General features: G+C 42.9%; 4 protein-coding genes across 4 annotated transcripts in view; 3 read left to right on the top strand and 1 right to left on the bottom strand.

Annotated features, from left to right (window-relative positions):
• LOC140353380 (uncharacterized) overlaps nucleotides 1-19,046 on the bottom strand; it is a 257,995-nt gene that overhangs the window by 103,067 nt on the left and 135,882 nt on the right. The gene's annotated exons all lie outside the window — the stretch shown is intronic.
• Nucleotides 1-19,046, top strand: part of LOC140353385 (uncharacterized) — a 143,458-nt gene that overhangs the window by 27,885 nt on the left and 96,527 nt on the right. The gene's annotated exons all lie outside the window — the stretch shown is intronic.
• Nucleotides 1-19,046, top strand: part of LOC140353389 (uncharacterized) — a 65,850-nt gene that overhangs the window by 7,079 nt on the left and 39,725 nt on the right. The window lies entirely within an intron of this gene.
• LOC140354258 (uncharacterized) lies at nucleotides 608-11,219 on the top strand. Its single transcript, XM_072439208.1, has 5 exons — nucleotides 608-803; nucleotides 1,577-2,097; nucleotides 6,706-6,739; nucleotides 8,373-8,534; nucleotides 9,814-11,219. Exons 1-5 carry the CDS (start codon nucleotides 614-616, stop codon nucleotides 11,103-11,105), a joined length of 2,199 nt encoding a protein of 732 aa, XP_072295309.1. The 5' UTR covers nucleotides 608-613; the 3' UTR covers nucleotides 11,106-11,219.

The following is a 19,046-nucleotide window of genomic DNA, read 5'->3' as shown; positions in this document are numbered from 1 at the left end:
ATATATATATATATATATATATATATATATATATATATATATATATATATATATATATATATATATATATATGTATATGTATTTCATTCTGAGCAGTTCATTCACAATAATCGACTTTCAGTGTTTTCTCGGTCAGACAGAAGCAGAACATCAGCTCGTATGAAGATTATTTTGTTTTTATTATATTACATTACCAGTTTTGAGTGATTTGAGTGAATCAATATCACAGTATCAGTATCAATAATACAATGCTATATTTTTCTTACAGTATTGTTACATACAGTGCTCAATTCATGATTTTGGGGGTTTACTACGTATAAACGTTGAAATATATGCGAAAAGCTAAATATGTTGGTTTGTAACACATTTTTCAGCCACTTTAAAATAACCAAATAATCACTTAAAAATACAGCTGGAATAAATGTATAAAAGCATGTTTGTGTTTGACAGATCGACACAATCCAACCAAAGATAGAAGTTCGAACGAATGTATTTTACTTTGAAAGGGCGGAAATGTGGGCAGGATTTAGAACGAACGTCAGACACGGCGGCGCCGAGCTAAAGCTAAAGCTAAAAACAGTGTGTGAAACTCCTTTCACACAAAATGTGTGAAATGAGTTTGGCGCTGAGAGCTCTGGTGAACGCGCGTCTGACTGCGGCTGCGGAAGAGATCTTTGCGCTGGTTGAAAGAACAATAGCGGAGTATGAGGAGGAACTGTGTCGCTCCAAAGAGGAGAACCAGAGGAATCAGCAGCTCCTGGAGGAGGTTCTGAACCCGCAGCTCCGGCTCCACAGAGCAGAAGGTGAGTCTCAGATCATTGCACGTTTTTATCTCATAGTTTTAAGTGGCACAAAGACAGCGGGAGGAAGATCTTATAAAGTGAAGCCTCGTGAACCAATGAAAGCTCAGCACAAAGCCTCACGTGACGCTTTGCGCGGCTGACCCACGTGTACTGAGGAAACATCAGACCGAGTCCAGAGGAATATTTTAATATTAAGCAACTTTAATTTGAGTATATCTGCATTTACTAATGACCATTGCTGTAGTTAAACTATAAAACACAAACATAATATTTGTTTTCATACAATAGAGAAGAAAATAGCCAAAAAAGTCTGTATTCTGATTGCGCAGCCTTTTTAACTTTTATGTTCTGCATCTGTTAAAGCCTAAATCATCATGAGCTCCATCACTGCGCTGTTTATTAAAACAAACAAAGGAATAAACAACTCAAACAGCCTAAACTCTGTGTTCTAACTGTCTTACAGTGTGTCTACATTTAGTCTCAATTCTCTGTGAATTTGAGTCGGATTGTAATAAAACATGTAGAGAACACGTGTCCACATCATCACTGTCCATGATCTCTGTGTCTTTGGCCTTGTTAAATTTAAGCTGGTCCTGTGTCTCAGGAGGCTTCAGATCTGACCCTTCGGCCTCTGACCAGCACCAAACATTCACCACATTCACACAGAAGTGTCCACCAAACAAGTGGACTGGTCTGTTTTCCTTTTGGTTGGTGGGAGCAAATGATTCATCTAAAGTTATTGTGATAAACATATTTCTCCTTCTCTCCTGCAGGTGCTCAGACCGACTGGTGCAGTCCTGATCTTGTGAGTGAGGAAACCCTAGAGACTGCACAGATTAAAGAGGAACCAGAAGAACATTTGCTGAAACAGGAGGAAGAGCAGCTCCCAGAGTTCACTGCTGTGTGTGTGAAGAGTGAAGAGCAGTCCTCACTGCTTCAACAAAGACAAACTGAGCACAGAGAGTTGACACAGGGAGAGCTCTGTGGAGGAGCAGGAGCAGACATCAGCTTAGACCCACATGGACATTTACACTCACAGACTGAGGAACAAACTGACAATGATGAAGACTGGGAACCTCCAGCCAGCAGTTCAACTGCACAGATGGAGAAAGAGGCTGATGGAGACCACTACAAAGAAGTCCAGATAAAAGACACAAGTACAGCTGCACACAACTCAGGTCTATTCAGCAAATACAAGTGTGGAGCAGAGAGCAGAGCCAGTGTCACAGAGGGACACGGCTCAGAGACTGGAGGAGGAGGAGATGAAGACGGAGGAAGAGGAGGAGCAGGAGGAGCAGGAGATCAAGACGGAGGAAGAGGAGGAGCAGGAGATGAAGACGGAGGAAGTGGAGGAGGAGGAGGAGCAGCAGGAGGAAGAGATGAAGACGCTGGAGAGTGGGACACTAAACATGAATGCTCTGTTTGTCAGAAGAGATTTATGACTAAACATACATTAAAAATACACAACAGAATTCACGCAGGAGAGAAACCTTACAGTTGTACAGTTTGTAAGAAAACTTACGTCCGAATGCACCATCTGAAAATACATAGATGTCACACTGGTGAGAGACCTTTCAGATGTTCAACCTATAAGAAAACGTTTACTCAAAAAGTGAATTTAGACAGACACGCTGAAGAGAGACCTTACAGCTGCTCAGTGTGTATGAAAACGTTTGGCCGACCAGAGCATCTGAAAAGACATCTGAATACACACACAGGGGAGAAACCTTACTGCTGTTCAGTGTGTATGAAAACGTTTGGCCGAACGGAGCATCTGAAAAGACATCTGAAAACTCACACAGGGGAGAGACCTTACAGCTGTTCAGTTTGTATGAAAACATTTACTCAAAAAGGACCGCTGAATGTTCACATGAGAAAAGGCCGACATAGACGCGTGACGAGTTCTACTGAGGAACCCTGAGGAACCCTGTGAGGAACCCTGTGAGGAACTCTGCACATTGAACATAATGAGTTCAACATTCATTTATTTGTTCATCATTTGATTCTTTTACAAACAAAAACACAGAGTGGTTTGTAAAATGTTTGATTGATTTCATGTCATTTGTATGTATTGTGAATATTGTATGTATATTCAACAAAATTGCATTCCATTGTCCATTCCAAGTGTTTCTCTCCTGAGGCCGGACTCTGAGTGGAAGAAACCAATGAAGCTCTGCAGAATGTGACAGTTCCATCTGAACTTTAGAACTATGAACTTGGGCCTCAGAACTCCTGCTGTAGACACAATACATGGATACTTTAGAATGTACTTTTGGAGTGTACTTTTGGCAGCAGGAAAAAAGACCATCACAAAGAAATGGACGACACAAACATCACCAACGATCCAGGACTGAGAGAGAGACAGACATCAGGCAAATGGAGAAAATGACGTTCAGACTTCATTTGAAATATTGGAATTTGTAATAAATTTGAATATTTTAAAAATGACTGTTTCTTTTGTTTGGTTTTGCTAGTGTTCTTTCTATTCTAAGCCTGTCTCACATCTTCAGGAAGACTATTCCTGATTTTAGCTGCATAAAACTGAAACGCAGATTCCCCATGTTCAGTCCTGACTCACCAGCAGGAGGCCGGTCCCTGAGGTCCTCAGAGTCCGAGATGGTTCATATGGCACTAACATGCCCAAGATGTACTTTGGTGCTAGGCCATGGAGAGACTTGTTCACAAGCAGAGCTGCTTTAAAGTCTATTCTCTGAACCACAGGGAGCCAGTGCAGAGACCTGAGAACAGGACTAATGTGATAGTACTTCCTGGTTCTAGTCAGGACCCGAGCAGCAGCGTTCTGGATGTACTGCAGCTGTTTTACAGCTCGTTTGGAGAGGCCAGTGAGCAGGCCGTTACATTTGTCTAATCTACTGGAGACAAACGCATGGAGAAGTCTCTCCAAAACTGATTTTGGCAGTTTTTTAGATGGTAAAAAGCTGCTGATGTTATTGATTTGATGTGGCTGTTAGTCTGTTAAGTCTGAGTCTATTATTACCCCAGATTTCTAACTTGGTTTGTAGGTTTTAGAGCGAGACTCTGGAGGTGACCACTAACACTTTCTCTTTGTTTTTTCTGAGATCAGCTGGAGAAAGTTGTTTTGCATCCACAAACTAATCTGTTTGGAGGCAGTGACAGAGTGAATCCACTGGTCCATATTCACCTGCCGACAGTGAAACATAGATCTGAGTGTCGTCTGCATAATTGTAATAGGACACATTTTCACTGCGTATCAACTAACCTAACGGCAACATGTAGAGGTTGAACAGAATGGGACCCAGGACTGACCCTTGGGGCACTCCACAGGTCAGGGGCATGTGGTCTGAGACACAGCTACCAATTTCAACAAAGTACTTCCTGTCTTCCAGATAGGACCTTAACCAGTTTAGGGCAGTGCCATTGAGGCCCACCCAGTCCTCTAGTCTCTGTAAGAGGATACCGTGATCGACAGTGTCAAAAGCGTCTTTGAGTCTTTGCCCGTGTCAGTGTTCAGGCGGATGTCATTTGTCACCTTGACAAGAGCAGTCTCAGTGTGATGAGGTCTAAAACCTGACTGAAACACATCAAATGAGTTGTTTATTAAGAGGAAATCTGTGAGCTGTTGGTAAACAACCTTTTCAAAGACTTTGCCCCTAAATGGCAGATTAGAGATGGGCCGGTAATGACTCAGTACTGTAGCATCAAGACTGCTCTTCTTTAGGAGAGGTTTTATGACCGCAGTTTTCAAAGACATTGGGAATGTTCCAGATTGAAGCGACATGTTAACTATGTGAGTGAGTGGTGCTAACAAACTGTTCAGCACAGACTTTAGAAATCTGGTGGGTAACACATCGAGGCAGCATGTAGATGAACTCAGACTGGTGATGATCTCATGGACAGTTTTGTCAGTTACAGGTACAAAGTGAGTCAGCTCTATGTGTCTAGGTGGTTTAGGGTCATTTTTTGCATTGTGGGATTTATAGGATTTTTAATGCTCTGAACTTTATCATTGAAGAATAATGCAAACTCATTACACTTGGATGTGGAAATGACTTCTAACGGCAGCTGAGCTGGAGGGTTTGTTAATCTGTTTACTGTGGCAAACAGGACACGCCAATTGTTACTGCAGCTTCCAATTATTTCAGAAAAATATCTTTCCCTAGTTCTACATAAGATTAGGTTGTACATGTTCAGCTTCTCTTTGTAAATCTCTTTTTGAACCTGGAGCTTTGACTTGCGCCATTTCCGTTCGGCCCGGTGGCACTCCCTTTACTGTCCTGACCGAATCATAATTTCTCCATGATGCCTTCTGCTTATTTTTAACCATTTTAGCCTTCATAGGGGCAATGGTGTCTAGAACATTCAAAACACTAGATGTAACAGAGTTCAACAAATCATTTACATTAGAACATGAGACATTTTCAAAGTTTATCATTTCCATAAACAGTGCACCTGTGCCATGTGTCTCCTCTGAACAACTGCAGGACCAGCTGGTGGTTTGGGAAAAACAGACAGGTCAAAAAAGACACAGAAATGATCAGACAGAGCAGCATCGACCACATTGACATTTTAAATATTTACCCCTTTTGTAATTATGAGATCTAGAGCGTGCCCTCAGCTGTGGGTGAGGCCTCTTACATGCTGAGTAAGACTGAATGTTTCAAGGACAGCATCAAGCTCTTTAGCGTTTCTGTCACAAATATTATCAACACGCACATTGAAACCACCTGTAATGACCAAACCATCATAGTCTGTGAATACGACTGAAACATCTCAGTAAAATCATCAATAAATCGTTCACGGCAGTGCTGGGGAGGCTTGTATAAAACAATGAAGAGAATGGATGGAGACTGTTTTAGCTCCATTTTAAAGGATACATACTCAAATGATGAAAACATCCCAAGGGACAACCTGCAGGTAATTATTTCATCCCTAAAGATAACAGAGACTCCACCCCCTTTTTTGTTTTCTCATGTTTCAGATTCAAACTTAAAGTTGGGTGGAGCAGATTCTATCAGAACTACATTTCCTGTGTTTTTGTCAAGCCATGTTTCAGTTAAAAACATAAAATCAAGATTATAAGAAGAAATAAAATTATGAATTAAGATTGATTTGTCACATAAGGATCTGATATTTAGCACAGCAAGTTTCAGACTAGTTTCAGAGGGACTGGGCTTTATCTTTTCACAGGGAATATGAATCAAATTTCCCAGATTGGGCAGCCAGACTCGCATTTTGTTTTCCCATCTGTGTGATGTGACAACAGAAATAGCACTAGGGGGGGGGGCTCTTTTTACATAGGGCCCCGGGTTGGTTTGATTTCTAATATGGCATTAAGTCCCAGCAACGCTGGGACCCAATGCATCCTATCTATGGGAATAACCAGGTGAAAGGCGAGGGGGGATGGGTGGTTGGGCTTTTGTTGGTGTAGTCGGCTTGTGCGGGGAAGAGTTGTTACGTATTGACATAACTCTTGAGCTTGCTATTATGGGCGTGAGTGGAGCCATCTTAAGGCCTGATTTGATCAGACATTCAAAATGGCTGGGAAGGCCCCTGGGTGAGAATGGAGATGAGAAGGAGAAGGAGGAATCTGTAGTGGGAGTAGATGTTGCAGGGGGAACCCAGGGACGGTCTGAAGGCAGGGGCAATGAGAGGGATGTTGTCAAGCCTGTCACAGATGGGTCTGACGCCTTTGAAGATTGTTGTGATGCTGTTGCTGATGAGTCCTTCGCTTGAGGCGGTGGAGGTGAATGTGGAGCAGCTGGAGCTGAATCCTTTTCTGGTGGTGGTGGAGCGGCTGCTGATGAATCCTTTGGTGGAGGCTGTGGTTGTGGTGCTGCTGATGTTGAAACATTGGCTCGGTCTCTGGCTGATGGAGCAGGAATTCTTCTCTCATTCCTCTCTTCTCTAACTATCTGCTCAGGATCCTGTCCAGACCCAGTCCAATGCCTCAGAGCGTGAGGCACCCTCACTCCACCTCTGCATAGGTGGGGGCCATTTCTCTTAAACAGGTCTTCTCGTTTCCAGAATAGATAGAAGTTGGAAAGCCATGTGTTCAGCTGAAGCTAAACTTGTTTATCCTCCTGTCGATATTTGGAAGTTCCACTTATGAATGTTTTGAATTCCATTTCATCAAGCACGTCAAATAACTTCAAGAAGTTTCTTTTAAAAACTTCAGTCTGTTCTCGTTGTATATCCACTGCACCCACGTGCACAATCAGCTGTTTAACTCCTCGATGTTTAGCCAAAACATTTGGAAGGAGTGGCGTTATCTCACTAACTGTGGCGCTTGGAACACAGTGTGTGTGGATCTTTTCATGAGTCACGTGACTTATCGCACCGTCTCCAATAAGCAAGCAAGGTCACTCTGTGACCTTGACGCCTCCTTCTGTCTGCTGGATTTTGGCCACGTTATCTTTTAAATTTTTCCTTCGTTCATTGAATTCAGTCTCTGAAAGTGGTAAAAATCTGTTTGTAAGCAGTATTTAAGGTGACTTTACGTTATCTTTGTATCGTTTAGGCTTTGCCCCAAGTTTGTTCCAAGATATAGCCTGGTCTTTCTGGTTTTTAGACAGTTTTGGAAATGACACAGAGTCACTACGGTTTAGGTTGAAAGTAGTAGTTTTTCTTGTAAAAAATGTGGACTTCTTACCACCGGTTGACACAGGAATTGTATCGTTAAGACCTTTTTCAGATTCCAAAACAAATATCCGTGTTTTCAGCTCATTAATTTCTTGTTGATATTTCCGACAGCGTTCACAGTCTTTCTCCCTTCTTCTCCCAGACATGACGCTGGCGTCAGATATGTCGTTAAAACTGTAAAAATGTTCTTAAAATCCTTGGTTTACTTGAAAAAGTCATAAGCAAAAATGTTTGGAAGACAAAAACTGATTAAAAAGCAAAACAAATAAGGAAACCAGCGATAGCAAGCAGAGCAGGCGGAGCACTCAGGAAAGCGTATGCACTCTTCGGAAGCAGGAAGGAGCAAGTACATGTAAAAACTGTACTGCAGTCGACACAGTAGTACATGTAAAAACTGTACTGCGTTCGACACAGTAGTACATGTAAAAACTGTACTGCAGTCGACACAGTAGTACGTACATGTAAAAACTGTACTGCAGTCGGAGAGAACTCGACACAAAGTGTGAAAAATAAACCAAAAAAGGAAAACCAAGTGTATTTGAAGCTTCGGTCTTTTACCAGAGAAGAATGATCCAAGAACAATTCTACAAAGTTCAAGCAAATAAAAAAGAAACCAAATGTGCAGCAGCAGCAGAAGTGGATTATCTGCAAACTTCAGATGTTTTACACAGATAAAACATGTGGTTTTCTGTTTATTGTTGTTCTTTTAGTTTGATTTTCATGTTTTTAGCTCTTTTACTTCTTCCACATTCACAGACTTTTCCTTCAGAGTTAGAGCAGTTAAACATTAACTGATGCTTTTAAATCCTTATCTTTGAGGTTTGGTTGCTGCTCTTTGCTTATCTGCGGAATGTGGGCAGGGCTTAAGGCGGAAGTGCGCAGGCGCAGAGACGGAGCAGCGGCCGCGGTTAGCTCATTAGCTCAGAGCTAAAGCTACATTTAACACAGTTTGTGACACGTTTAAAGGGGAAATGCTGAAAGCTTTAGAGAAAGAGGTGAAGGAGGAACGCGAGGAGGAACCGTGTGGCCCCAAAGAGAAGGTGAACCAGAGGAACCAGAAGAAACAGAGGCTCCTGGACTCGGTTCTGGAAAGGCTCCACAGAACAGAAGGTGGGTCCTCGAGGAAGGGCATCAGGGCTAAATGTCTGCAGTTTGAACAGAAAGTCATTGCATCTTTTCGTCTTATTTAGAGTTTATCAGTGCAAAGTTCTACTCAACGTTTGTACAAGATCTGTATCCAAAATGCTGCTAAGATTATATTAAAAGATAAAGTAACAAGTAGCTAGTGCTCTGAGTAGTATTTTACATGTGTACTTTCTGTGTTACTGTGTTTAAACAGAAGATTGTCAGGAAACTGTCTATGTGTAAAAGGCTCATCTTCAGCTCCTGCTGTGCTCCTGGTTAAATCCTGTTAAAATCAAATAAATGCTCAACTAATACATTTTTGTCGATTAAATGAAACATTAACATAATTGACCATTGTTTTTATTGAAAAACTATCACTAAAACAAATCCACCTGAAAGTTCCTCAGCTGCAGTTTATTCTCGTCTGAACGTGTTTCACAATCACATTTTCAGTGAACAAAGTTCACAAACTGAACTGGCTTAAAGTGCAACACAGGACCATGAGTCATAAAAGTAACAATATATCAAAAAGGACGAGGGGAGGGGCATCATGCTTTTAAAATAACTTTACAATATTTTTTCTAAGACATTTATGAATACTTTTTCAATATTTATAAATACTTTTACAAAGACGTTACAATACTTTAAAATATTTTAGGCTCTGGAGCCACTTCCTGTCACAGACTTAGAAGTTTGTATTTTCTTCCATTTCTTGCTGTTTGAGCTGAAATACTCGTCTTTCTCGTCTGGCTCCTGCATTTCACACAACTTAAATCTGCTTATTCTACACAAAAATATAAAACTAAAATGTTCTTATCTTGTAATAACGATAATAACAGATAATGCAGTATATTCCTATTACTCTTGGTCCCACGTGATGTAGTGCAAAAAATATGTATTTGTATTTATGAGCATTATTATGTATTTTTGCCAAAAAAGTGAATGTATTTCTCGCAAAATACATACATAGTGAAGGGAAATATTATATCCAAGATTTTCCGCAGAACAACCTAAAATATAGACCATAATGTTTCTTCTTCTGTCTTGACCCGAATCCTGTAAAACCATGAATTTGAGAATAGACAGTTTTTCCTGTTCAGAGTTACGTCTGTGACAACCACTGCTCCTCTCACTGCTCCTCTCACTGCTCCTCTCACTGCTCCTCTCACTGCTCCTCTCACTGCTCCTCTCACTGCTCCTCCCACTGCTCCTCCCACTGCACCAAAGCACAACATCTATTACTATTGTTGTTTGTCTTTTGCAGGTGTCCAGATCGGTTTAACAAATCAACCAGACACAGAGTTCAGTGTTAAGCAGGGAACTGCAGAGATTCTACAGATTAAAGAGGAACCAGAGGAACATTTGCTGAAACAGGAGAAAGAGCAGCTCCCAGAGTTCACTGTTGTGTGTGTGAAGAGTGAAGAGCAGTCCTCACTGCTTCAACAAAGACAAACTGAGCACAGAGAGTTGACACAGGGAGAGCACTGTGGAGGAGCAGGAGCAGACATCAGCTTAGACCCACATGAACATTTACACTCACAGACTGAGGAACAAACTGACAATGATGAAGACTGGGAACCTCCAGCCAGCAGTTCAACTGCACAGATGGAGACAGAGGCTGATGGAGACCACTACAACCGAGTCCAGATAAAAGACACTGTCACAGAGGGACACGGCTCAGGGACTGGAGCAGGAGGAGGAGCAAGAGGAGAAGGAGGAGCAGCAGGTGGAGGAGGAACGGGAGGAAGAGAAAAGAAACATGAGTGCTCTGTTTGTCAGAGAGCATTTACAACTAGATTTAACTTAGAAATACACAACAGAACTCACACAGGAGAGAAACCTCACAGCTGTTCAGTTTGTAACAAAACATTTGCCCAAAAAGGAAATCTCAACAAACACATGAAAATTCACACAGGAGAAAAACCTTACATCTGTTCATATTGTGAGAAAGCCTTTGCCCGCAATTCTTGTCTGGATGAACATTTAAAAACTCACACAGGCGAGAGACCCTACAGCTGCTCATATTGTGAGAAAGCATTCGCAGAGAGTTCGACCCTTAGAAGGCACATGAGAACGCATACAGGAGAGAAACCTTACAGCTGTTCGACCTGTAAGAAAGCATTTGCCCAACAAGCTACTTTAGATAAACATGTGATAATACACACAGGAGAGAGACCTTTCAGCTGTCCATTCTGTCAGAAAACCTTCACCTATAATTCTGCGCTCGGGGTGCACATTCGAATTCACACAGGAGACAAACCTTACAGTTGTTCAGAGTGTGTGAAAGTATTTTCAAGCAAAAGTACCCTAGACAAACATATGGTAACTCACTCTGGAAATAAACCTTACAGTTGTTCCATTTGTGAGAAAACGTTTGCCTATAAGTTAAGTCTTGAAGTGCACACTCGAGTCCACACAGGCGAGAGACCTTACAGCTGCTCTGTCTGTGAGAAGGCGTTTCTAGATGGCTCCGCCCTGAAGAAACATGTGCGAATTCACAGCAGAGAAAACCCTTACAGCTGTCCAGACGTGTCCTCGAGTGCGTCACAAAAATGAAAGTTCAGACTCAGGTTTGATATTAGATCTGCAAAGATGAGTCAACTAATTGAGACAATTTAAATATAAAAACTTTTCACAAAAAATTTTTTTTTTTAGATCCAGTTTTGAGGTGAAATGCAAATTTAAGAGCTTTAAAGTCCAAAGTGTTCAGACGTTAGAGGAGGAAATGAGACTTTATTTTGTGCTAAATGGCTTGTATTAATTGCTATTGTTTTATGTTGAGGAAATTAATTTTGAGGCTATTTTGTAATAAGTAAGAAATCGAATTGTGATTAATATAAAGAAATTAATCACGTTGAGGTTTTTTCACCCTAAATGCTTTTTGTGAATCACTATCTGCTCCAGACGATTGTAACGACACTGTTTAATAAATTAACTATTGTAAATAAAATTTGACCTTTTAAATCCAACGGCTTTTGCCAAACGCAAATCTGTGAGAAGCATTTTTGTGTGTGTTTCTTTGTCTTTCTTTGTTTCTTTGTCTTTCTTTGTTTAAGATAAGATAAGATATTCCTTTATTGTCCCACATGGGGAAATTTCATTGATGCAACATAGGAAGATACAGAGGTAGATACAGAAGAAAAGAACAGATCACTTATAGGAAGTTTGAAAAACACTCTCAGTAGAAGATCTCCTATAAACAAAAACTCCCATAGACAATGGGAGTTGCTTTGTGTCTTTCTTTGTGTAACCGTGCGGGAAAAGTACCTTTTAAAATATACTTTTAAAACCAATAGTGTTGCAGGTGGTCAAAGGGGAGGCAGAGACAGTGCTTAACTTAACAATTAATAACAATTTAATGGGTTTATAATACACAACAGTTTAATAAATCGACAAGGCTAAAATAATATTTAAAACACTATCACTGCTTAAAGCGACAGTGGCTGGCTGGTTGAGGGCGCACGCAGTGCGGGGGAACAATAGAAGAGGAGTCAGAGATCTCACCTGGCTCCGTGCAATTCACACACAAACTAAATAAACTACAACGACAACCAAAACATGCAAAGAGTGAGGACGTGCGCAAAATACCACAGCATACGGGAGTGATGGGGCCGAAGTGAGACCATCCGAACACCAGCCCCCACACCAGACGCGCGACACCACGGTGAAGTTGGTTTCACGTTGGATATTCGCCTCCGCAACTAGAGCGAGAGCTTCCTGAGTGTGCCCTGCCTGCAGTAGCTCGACGCGGGGAGCTGCGCGCTGAAGTGCCGCTTGGTATGCCAGTTAGGGACCGTCTCTAAAGTACCGTTTGTTTAAAAATGTGTTATCTTAAAAAATATCAAACGTATTTATGTTTAAAAAAAACAATATTGAGCATGAATCCAAGTTGCTAATCCTAGATGCCATAGTCCTTTTGGGCTAAAAAATTAACCCTTTGTAGATTTTTAAAGAATATTTTTTGTCAAAAAACAAGGATTCTTTTCAATAGCTCCTAAGTCAGCTGACCTAGAAAGTCAAACCCAAGTGATTATAGTAGTTGTGGTGTCCAAGTATCATGCACACCTTTTACTTTTTCAATTTAACCCTTTTTGGATTTTAAGGAATATTTTTCACCAAAAATCAAGGATTCTTTTAGCAGTTAGCAAACACCGTAGAGTTGCTGAACTGACTGATAAACAGTCAAGGAAACGGCCTGTGCTACTGGACCCTGGACCACAGAATGTCAGCAGAGCTTTGAGGCCTTAAAAGCCAAGCTCACCATGGGTACTTTGCCTACGCTGACTTCTCCCTCCCATTCATTCTGGAGGTTGGCGCAAGTCATGCTGGATTGGGGGCAGTGCTCTCCCAGGAGCAGGAAGGGAAGGTGCGACCTCTCGTGTACGCCAGTCGAGGGCTGGGCCCGACTGAGCGCAACATGTCCAACTACGGCTCCATTGAAGCTAGAGTTGTTGGCCCTTAAGTGGGCCCTGACTGGAAAATTCAGGGAGTACCTGCTAGGCCACAAATGCGTGGTCTATATGGACAACAATCCCCTGAGTCATCTCTCCTCATCCAAACTGCCACTGTCCCTGGTGAGAATCCTCCAGATGCACCTGTAGCACCAATCGTAGAAGATGAACAGTCATTTGAGGATGATTTGCTTTTACAGCCGCCGGTGCGGCAGCCAACAGTTGTGCCCCAAAACTCCTCCCACGTCCCATTACATGTGCCGAGTGCTCAAGACCCACCGTGGTCACTGACCAGGCTCCGCCTGCAATTGACCCTGTGGCCAATCCTGGCTTCAGCAAGGCATCTGTACGCCGGTCCACTCGCACGACCCCTGGCCAACACCTAAATCCCCACCGTATTCCAAGGTCCCTAGTTGAACAACCCTGCGGTCAAGGTGCTCCTGTGTCATCCTCCAGGCTGACACAAGCAGTTTTTAGGCCTTCGTGTTAAGTTGTGTTTCATCGTCGGGGCGACGATGCATTTCGGGGGGGTGGAATGTGGCAAGATGGGCTGTGGAGGCCTGTGCTGAGGGTACACTTACCTGCCGCTCCGTGGCGCTCAGCTGGCAGACTATTTAAGCGCGCCCTCCTCATCCGCCTCTCATTTCGCCCACACGCTCTTTCGGGCCTTGGTTGTTGGCCACTCCGTCCTCCATTCCAAGTAAAGACAATCCCGTGGCTTTGATTCATTCATTTCACAAATTCATGAATTAAATTCTTCCAGTAGTGCCGCTGCAGTGCCACAGGCACCCATAATCCAGTCCGGGGCTCTGGCAAATCACCTCGCAGGTAATGAACACCCAATTCTCCTCAGTCATTCAGTTTCAACGCTCCTAAATCCCGGTTTGCCCCAGATACACCGGTCAAGTACACCCGTTTGGCTTTCAACGCCTTGTCCGTGACTACGCGCTGCAGATTGCGGCGAAGGCGCTATTGTGCGGAAACAGCTGGCCAATGTTGCGTGCGCTGGTCCACTCAGTTTGGACGCAGCCTGTGGTGTGGAGCGATCCCATTGAGCAGCTAAGGAAGCATCATGCGCTACTCTGTCAACCATGCCCGGTATGTGCCGTGAATTTATTTAGATCAGTTTTGATGTAGTAATTCCACTTGTAATATTGCAGGTCTCCTGTGGTGGTTCGCAGCGGCTCGGGCACGCCCCCTCTGCTGTTTTGTTCCTTCTTGGCTTCTTTTTTTTTGTTCCTGCTCTGTTCTGCTCCTGTATTGTGCCTATTTTGCCGTCCCGTTTTGTTCCTGTTTTGTCCCTATTTTGTTCTTATTTCGCCTACTATTATAATAACTTGGGTTTGACTTTCTAGGTCAGCTTACTTAGGAGCTATTGAAAAGAATCCTTGATTTTTGACGAAAAATATTCCTTAAAAATCTACAAAGGGATAATTTTAAATAGTAAAAGGTGTGCGTGATACCTGGAGACTCAAACTACTATAATAACTTAGCATTTACTATCTAGGTTTGCTAACTTAGGAGCTATTGAAAAGAATCCTTGTTTTTTGACAAAAAATATTCTTTAAAAATCTACAAAGGGTTAATTTTTTTGCCCAAAAGGACTATGGCATCTAGGATTAGCAACTTGGATTCATGTTCAATGTTGTTTTTTATAAATATGTTTGATATTTTTTAAGATAACAAACAGTACTTTAGAGACGGTCCCTAACTGTCGCACCAAGCGGCACTTCAGCGCGCAGCTCCCCGCGTTGAGCTACTACAGGCGGGGCACACTCAGAGGAAGCTCTCGCTCTAGTTGCGGAGGCGAATATCCAACGTCCAACTTCACCGCGGTACGCGCAACCACGCTCAGGCCAGACACCGCACTGCAGCAGAGGAAACACAATCAATGAAATAAAAGACAAACAGTAAAACCCGATATTAAAACCCAAACCAAAACACCAAAAATAAAACAGCAGCCTGCCAACGGGCGCGCACGCAGCCGAGCTATGGACCCAAACACTGTGGAGGAGCGGTACCGGCCGCATCGCACTCAGCTGTGGCAAGGGAGAGAGAGAGAGGGGAACAGGTCACACAGCACGTTCAAAACAGACAAAAGTCTGGCCTGCACTTACCCAATTCCTCAGGAGTAGCAGCTTACCTGCATGCGCCATCCCACGCCTGAAATAATGCGTGAGCTACGGCATGCGGAAGCGGCGCGTGCCGGCAGCTGATACGGTGGCTCCCGTGGGTCAAACTACAGCCCATTACATTTGTTTCTTTGTTGCTTTGTGTCTTTCTTTGTGTCTTTTGTGTGTGATGTGATATTTACATGTCTCCTCCGTCTCGTTCACCTCTGAAGGAACGACTTATGCAAATGAGCTTGTTTGGTGGCTTGGTGTCTCTTTTCAAAATAAATCAGACAAAAAAAAACTTTAGTATTCACCTTATTCCAGAACCTCTGAAATGTGGACATTTTACAAAAATCAACTTTAGAGCGTCGACTTTTGAGCGTCGACTTTTGAGCGTCGACTTTTGAGCGTCGACTTTTGAGCGTCGACTTTTGAGCGTCGACTTTTGAGCGCCGACTTTTGAGCGCCGACTTTAGAGCGCCGACTTTAGAGCGTCGACTTTAGAGCGTCGACTTTTGAGCGTCGACTTTTGAGCGTCGACTTTTGAGCGTCGACTTTTGAGCGTCGACTTTTGAGCGTCGACTTTAGAGCGTCGACCTTAGAACGTCGACCTTAGAACGTCGACCTTAGAGCGTCGACCTTAGAGCGTCGACTTTAGAGCGTCGACTTTAGAGCGTCGACTTTAGAGCGTCGACTTTAGAGCGTCGACCTTAGAACGTTGACCTTAGAGCGTCGACTTTTGAGCGTCGACTTTAGAGCGTGTTGTAGCGGCGAGACTTTCCCCTTGTTTAAGTGACTGGAGTTCGCGCTGGACCCAAAGTGTCGTCACAGCTGAAGTCTATGAAACGGGATGGTCCAGAAATACATGACAACGGTGGGCGTCACGGTAACCACAACGGTGGTCGTCATGGTAACCACAACAGTGTTTTAGACGTGTTCAGATTATCCAAGAACGAGTGGAAGTCAAATGCTGGAGACGTTTATTCACCAACGAGACATTTGATGAGTACGATACCAAGAATCAACATAGTGTGTCCGTCCCTCCTCGTGTCCGTACCTCCTCGTGTCCGTACCTCCTCGTGTCCGTACCTCCTCGTGTCCGTACCTCCTCGTGTCCCCCCTCCTCGTGTCCCCCCTCCTCGTGTCCCCCCTCCTCTTGTCCCTAGTAAGTAAGTAAGTAAGTAAGTAAGTAAGTAAGTAAGTAAGTAAGTAAGTAAATGTTATTTATATAGCACCTTTCACAGACAGAGGTCACAAAGTGCTTCACAAAACACAGAATAATATAAAAACACAAAAAACTTACAGTGAACAATACATTTACAGACTAATTTTACTGTATATTGTTGTATAACAAGTGCATTTAAAAGGCTTGACTAAATAAAAAGGTTTTAAGCTGACCCTTAAAAGCAGTAACCGAGTCCAGTGACCGTAGGGAGAACGGAAGATCGTTCCAGAGTCTGGGGGCAACTGCCTGGAAGGATCTGTCTCCTCTGGTCCGAAAATGGGTGCGAGGCACCAACAACAGTTTCTGGTCCAAGGACCTCAGTGAGCGAGAGGGAGCGTATGGTTTAATCAGATCGCTGATGTACGATGGGACCTGACCATTTAAAGCTCTAAAAGTTAAAACAAGAATTTTAAACTGTATCCGGTAGGAGACCGGCAGCCAGTGAAGGGCTTTAAGAATGGGTGAAATGTGGGCCCTTCTATTTGTGCGGGTCAAGATCCTCGCTGCAGAGTTCTGGACCAGCTGCAGACGAGAGAGTTCCTTCTTGTTAAGACAGGAAAACAAGCTATTACAGTAGTCTAAACGTGAAGACACAAATGCATGAATTATATGTTCCAGGTCATTTTGAGACACCATTTTCCTGAGCTTAGAGATTTTCCTCAACTGAAAGAAACAGTTCCTCATCAACAGCTTGGAGTGGTGCTCTAAAGACATGTCTTTGTCAAAGACAACACCCAAGTTTCTAAGACTTGGTTTAGCAGTCTGACCTAAAGCACCCAAGTACTGGTTTATCCCTGGAATGACATCATCAGGGGCAATAATCAGAGTTTCTGTTTTGTCAGCATTTAGCTGCAAGGAGTTTTTACTCAGCCATTGTTTAATTTGCACCAAACAACTGACCAAGGAGTTCAGCTTCTGGATCTCAGAAGGTTTAAAAGAGCAATATAGCTGAATATCGTCAGCGAACAGGTGATAGGACACATCACTAAACTCTTTAATGATCATTCCCAGGGGAATTATATAAAGCAGAAATAGGACGGGACCCAAGACGGAGCCCTGAGGAACTCCACACAACAGATCAGCTGAGTCGGACATTATTTGGTTTGCAGCAACACTAAAGCTCCGACCGGATAAATATGAGGAAAACCAATGAAGAACTGACCCCGATAGTCCAATCAGGTCCCTCAGTCTGTTCAACAGGATATGATGGTCGACAGTGTCAAAGGCTGCAGACAGATCCAAGAGGAGTACTTTTACGGACTACGACAGAGTCTGAGGACTACGAAACGTCTGAGGAATAAAGTCTGGCGGTAATGCAACACTCGGATGCCAACCGCCATAAAACAACAACAACAACAACAACAGAACTAAAACCGTGCATTTCCCAGAATCAGCAGACATCATAATGTCACTGGACACTTTCAACAATGTGGTTTCCGTAGAATGATGTTTGCGGAAACCAGATTGAAAAGAGTCGTGAATGTTTGACTGATCAAGGAAATCTGACAATTGTTCAGAGACCACCTTCTCAAGGATCTTGGACATGAACGGGAGCTTTGAAATAGGTCTGAAACTTTTGGGGTCTGTCGGGTCCAAGTTTGTTTTTTTCAGTAAAGGCTCAACTATGGCATGTTTAAATGGACCAGGAAACACACCAGTAGAAAGAGAGAGATTTACCATTTTGGTAACCCAGGGGCCAATAACATCAAACACTTTGAGGAAGAGCCTGCAGGGAAGGGCATCTGATGTACAAGAGGAGGGTTTCATCTTGGTCACCAGAGCTGAGATGTCTTCTAGAGTGACAGGCTTAAAAGAAGACCAGTTTTGGGAAACAGGCTCCACAGAAACAGGTTTATCAGACAATGGGAGTGGGATTTGGTCTTTGATCATCTTGATCTTATCGATAAAGAACCTGAGGAATTCATTGCTGTCAGCTTTGCAGGAAACAGGAGTAACTGCAGCTGAAGGACAAACAATAGAATTTATAGTGTCAAACAACACTTTGGGGTTTTTCTTGTTGGATGTTATTAGCTGACGGAAGAAATCAGCTCTGGAACTTTCCATCATTTCATTGTAAGATGACACAAGATCTCTGAGGTGTAACCTATGGACCTCAAGGCTAGAGGTTTTCCACAGACGCTCAGTTTTCCGACATAGTCTCTTTAGGTTTAGGATATCTTCAAATGAGGATCAAACATAGCAGAAAATTGGACGGCTGTATTTGCAGTGATAATGTGCCTCTGAGACCTGATGTTTGAGGGCACCAGCTCAGGAGAAAAGTTCAATTCAAATAAAACACGGCTATGATCGCTCATATGGACATCCTCCACACAGAGGTTAGCAACACTCCAAGGCCAAGTGAAAACACCAGGTCTAAAGTGTGTCCCTTTTGGTGAGAAACAATGCTGAAACATGCTGCTCAAAGTTAAATGTTTCGGTCAAGGTTAAAAGATCCTTTGCAGGGCATGATGAGCCATCGACCCAAATGTTAAAATCCCCAAGAATTAAAACATTTTCCAGCTTTATAATAGAAGATAAATAGTCACTAAAGTCCTTTAAAAAGACAGCAGCAGGACCAGTGGGCCGGTAGAATAAAACACAGTAAAAAGGACTTGAAGAACCAACCTTAATCATCTGTGATTCAAAGGAAGTGAAAGTGTGTGAGTCGATGACTTTACACATGTAACGGTCCTGGGAACCGCGGTGA

The sequence above is a fragment of the Eucyclogobius newberryi genome, unplaced genomic scaffold, assembly GCF_026437365.1.
Source record: "Eucyclogobius newberryi isolate DKJ021-1_F unplaced genomic scaffold, fEucNew1.0.hap1 SCAF_9, whole genome shotgun sequence".
Lineage (NCBI taxonomy): Eukaryota > Metazoa > Chordata > Actinopteri > Gobiiformes > Gobiidae > Eucyclogobius > Eucyclogobius newberryi.
Note: the sequence above shows the minus strand (reverse complement) of the source record. Positions and strands in the feature narration are given on the sequence as shown.

Coding starts and splice junctions, on each gene's coding strand:
- LOC140354258 (XM_072439208.1), top strand. CDS start 614: ATGAGTTTGGCGCTGAGAGCTCTGGTGAACGCGCGTCTGACTGCGGCT. Junction 2,098..6,705: donor GAAGAGGAGGAGCAGGAGGA/GCAGGAGATCAA, acceptor CTATCTGCTCAG/GATCCTGTCCAGACCCAGTC. Junction 8,535..9,813: donor AAGGCTCCACAGAACAGAAG/GTGGGTCCTCGA, acceptor TGTCTTTTGCAG/GTGTCCAGATCGGTTTAACA.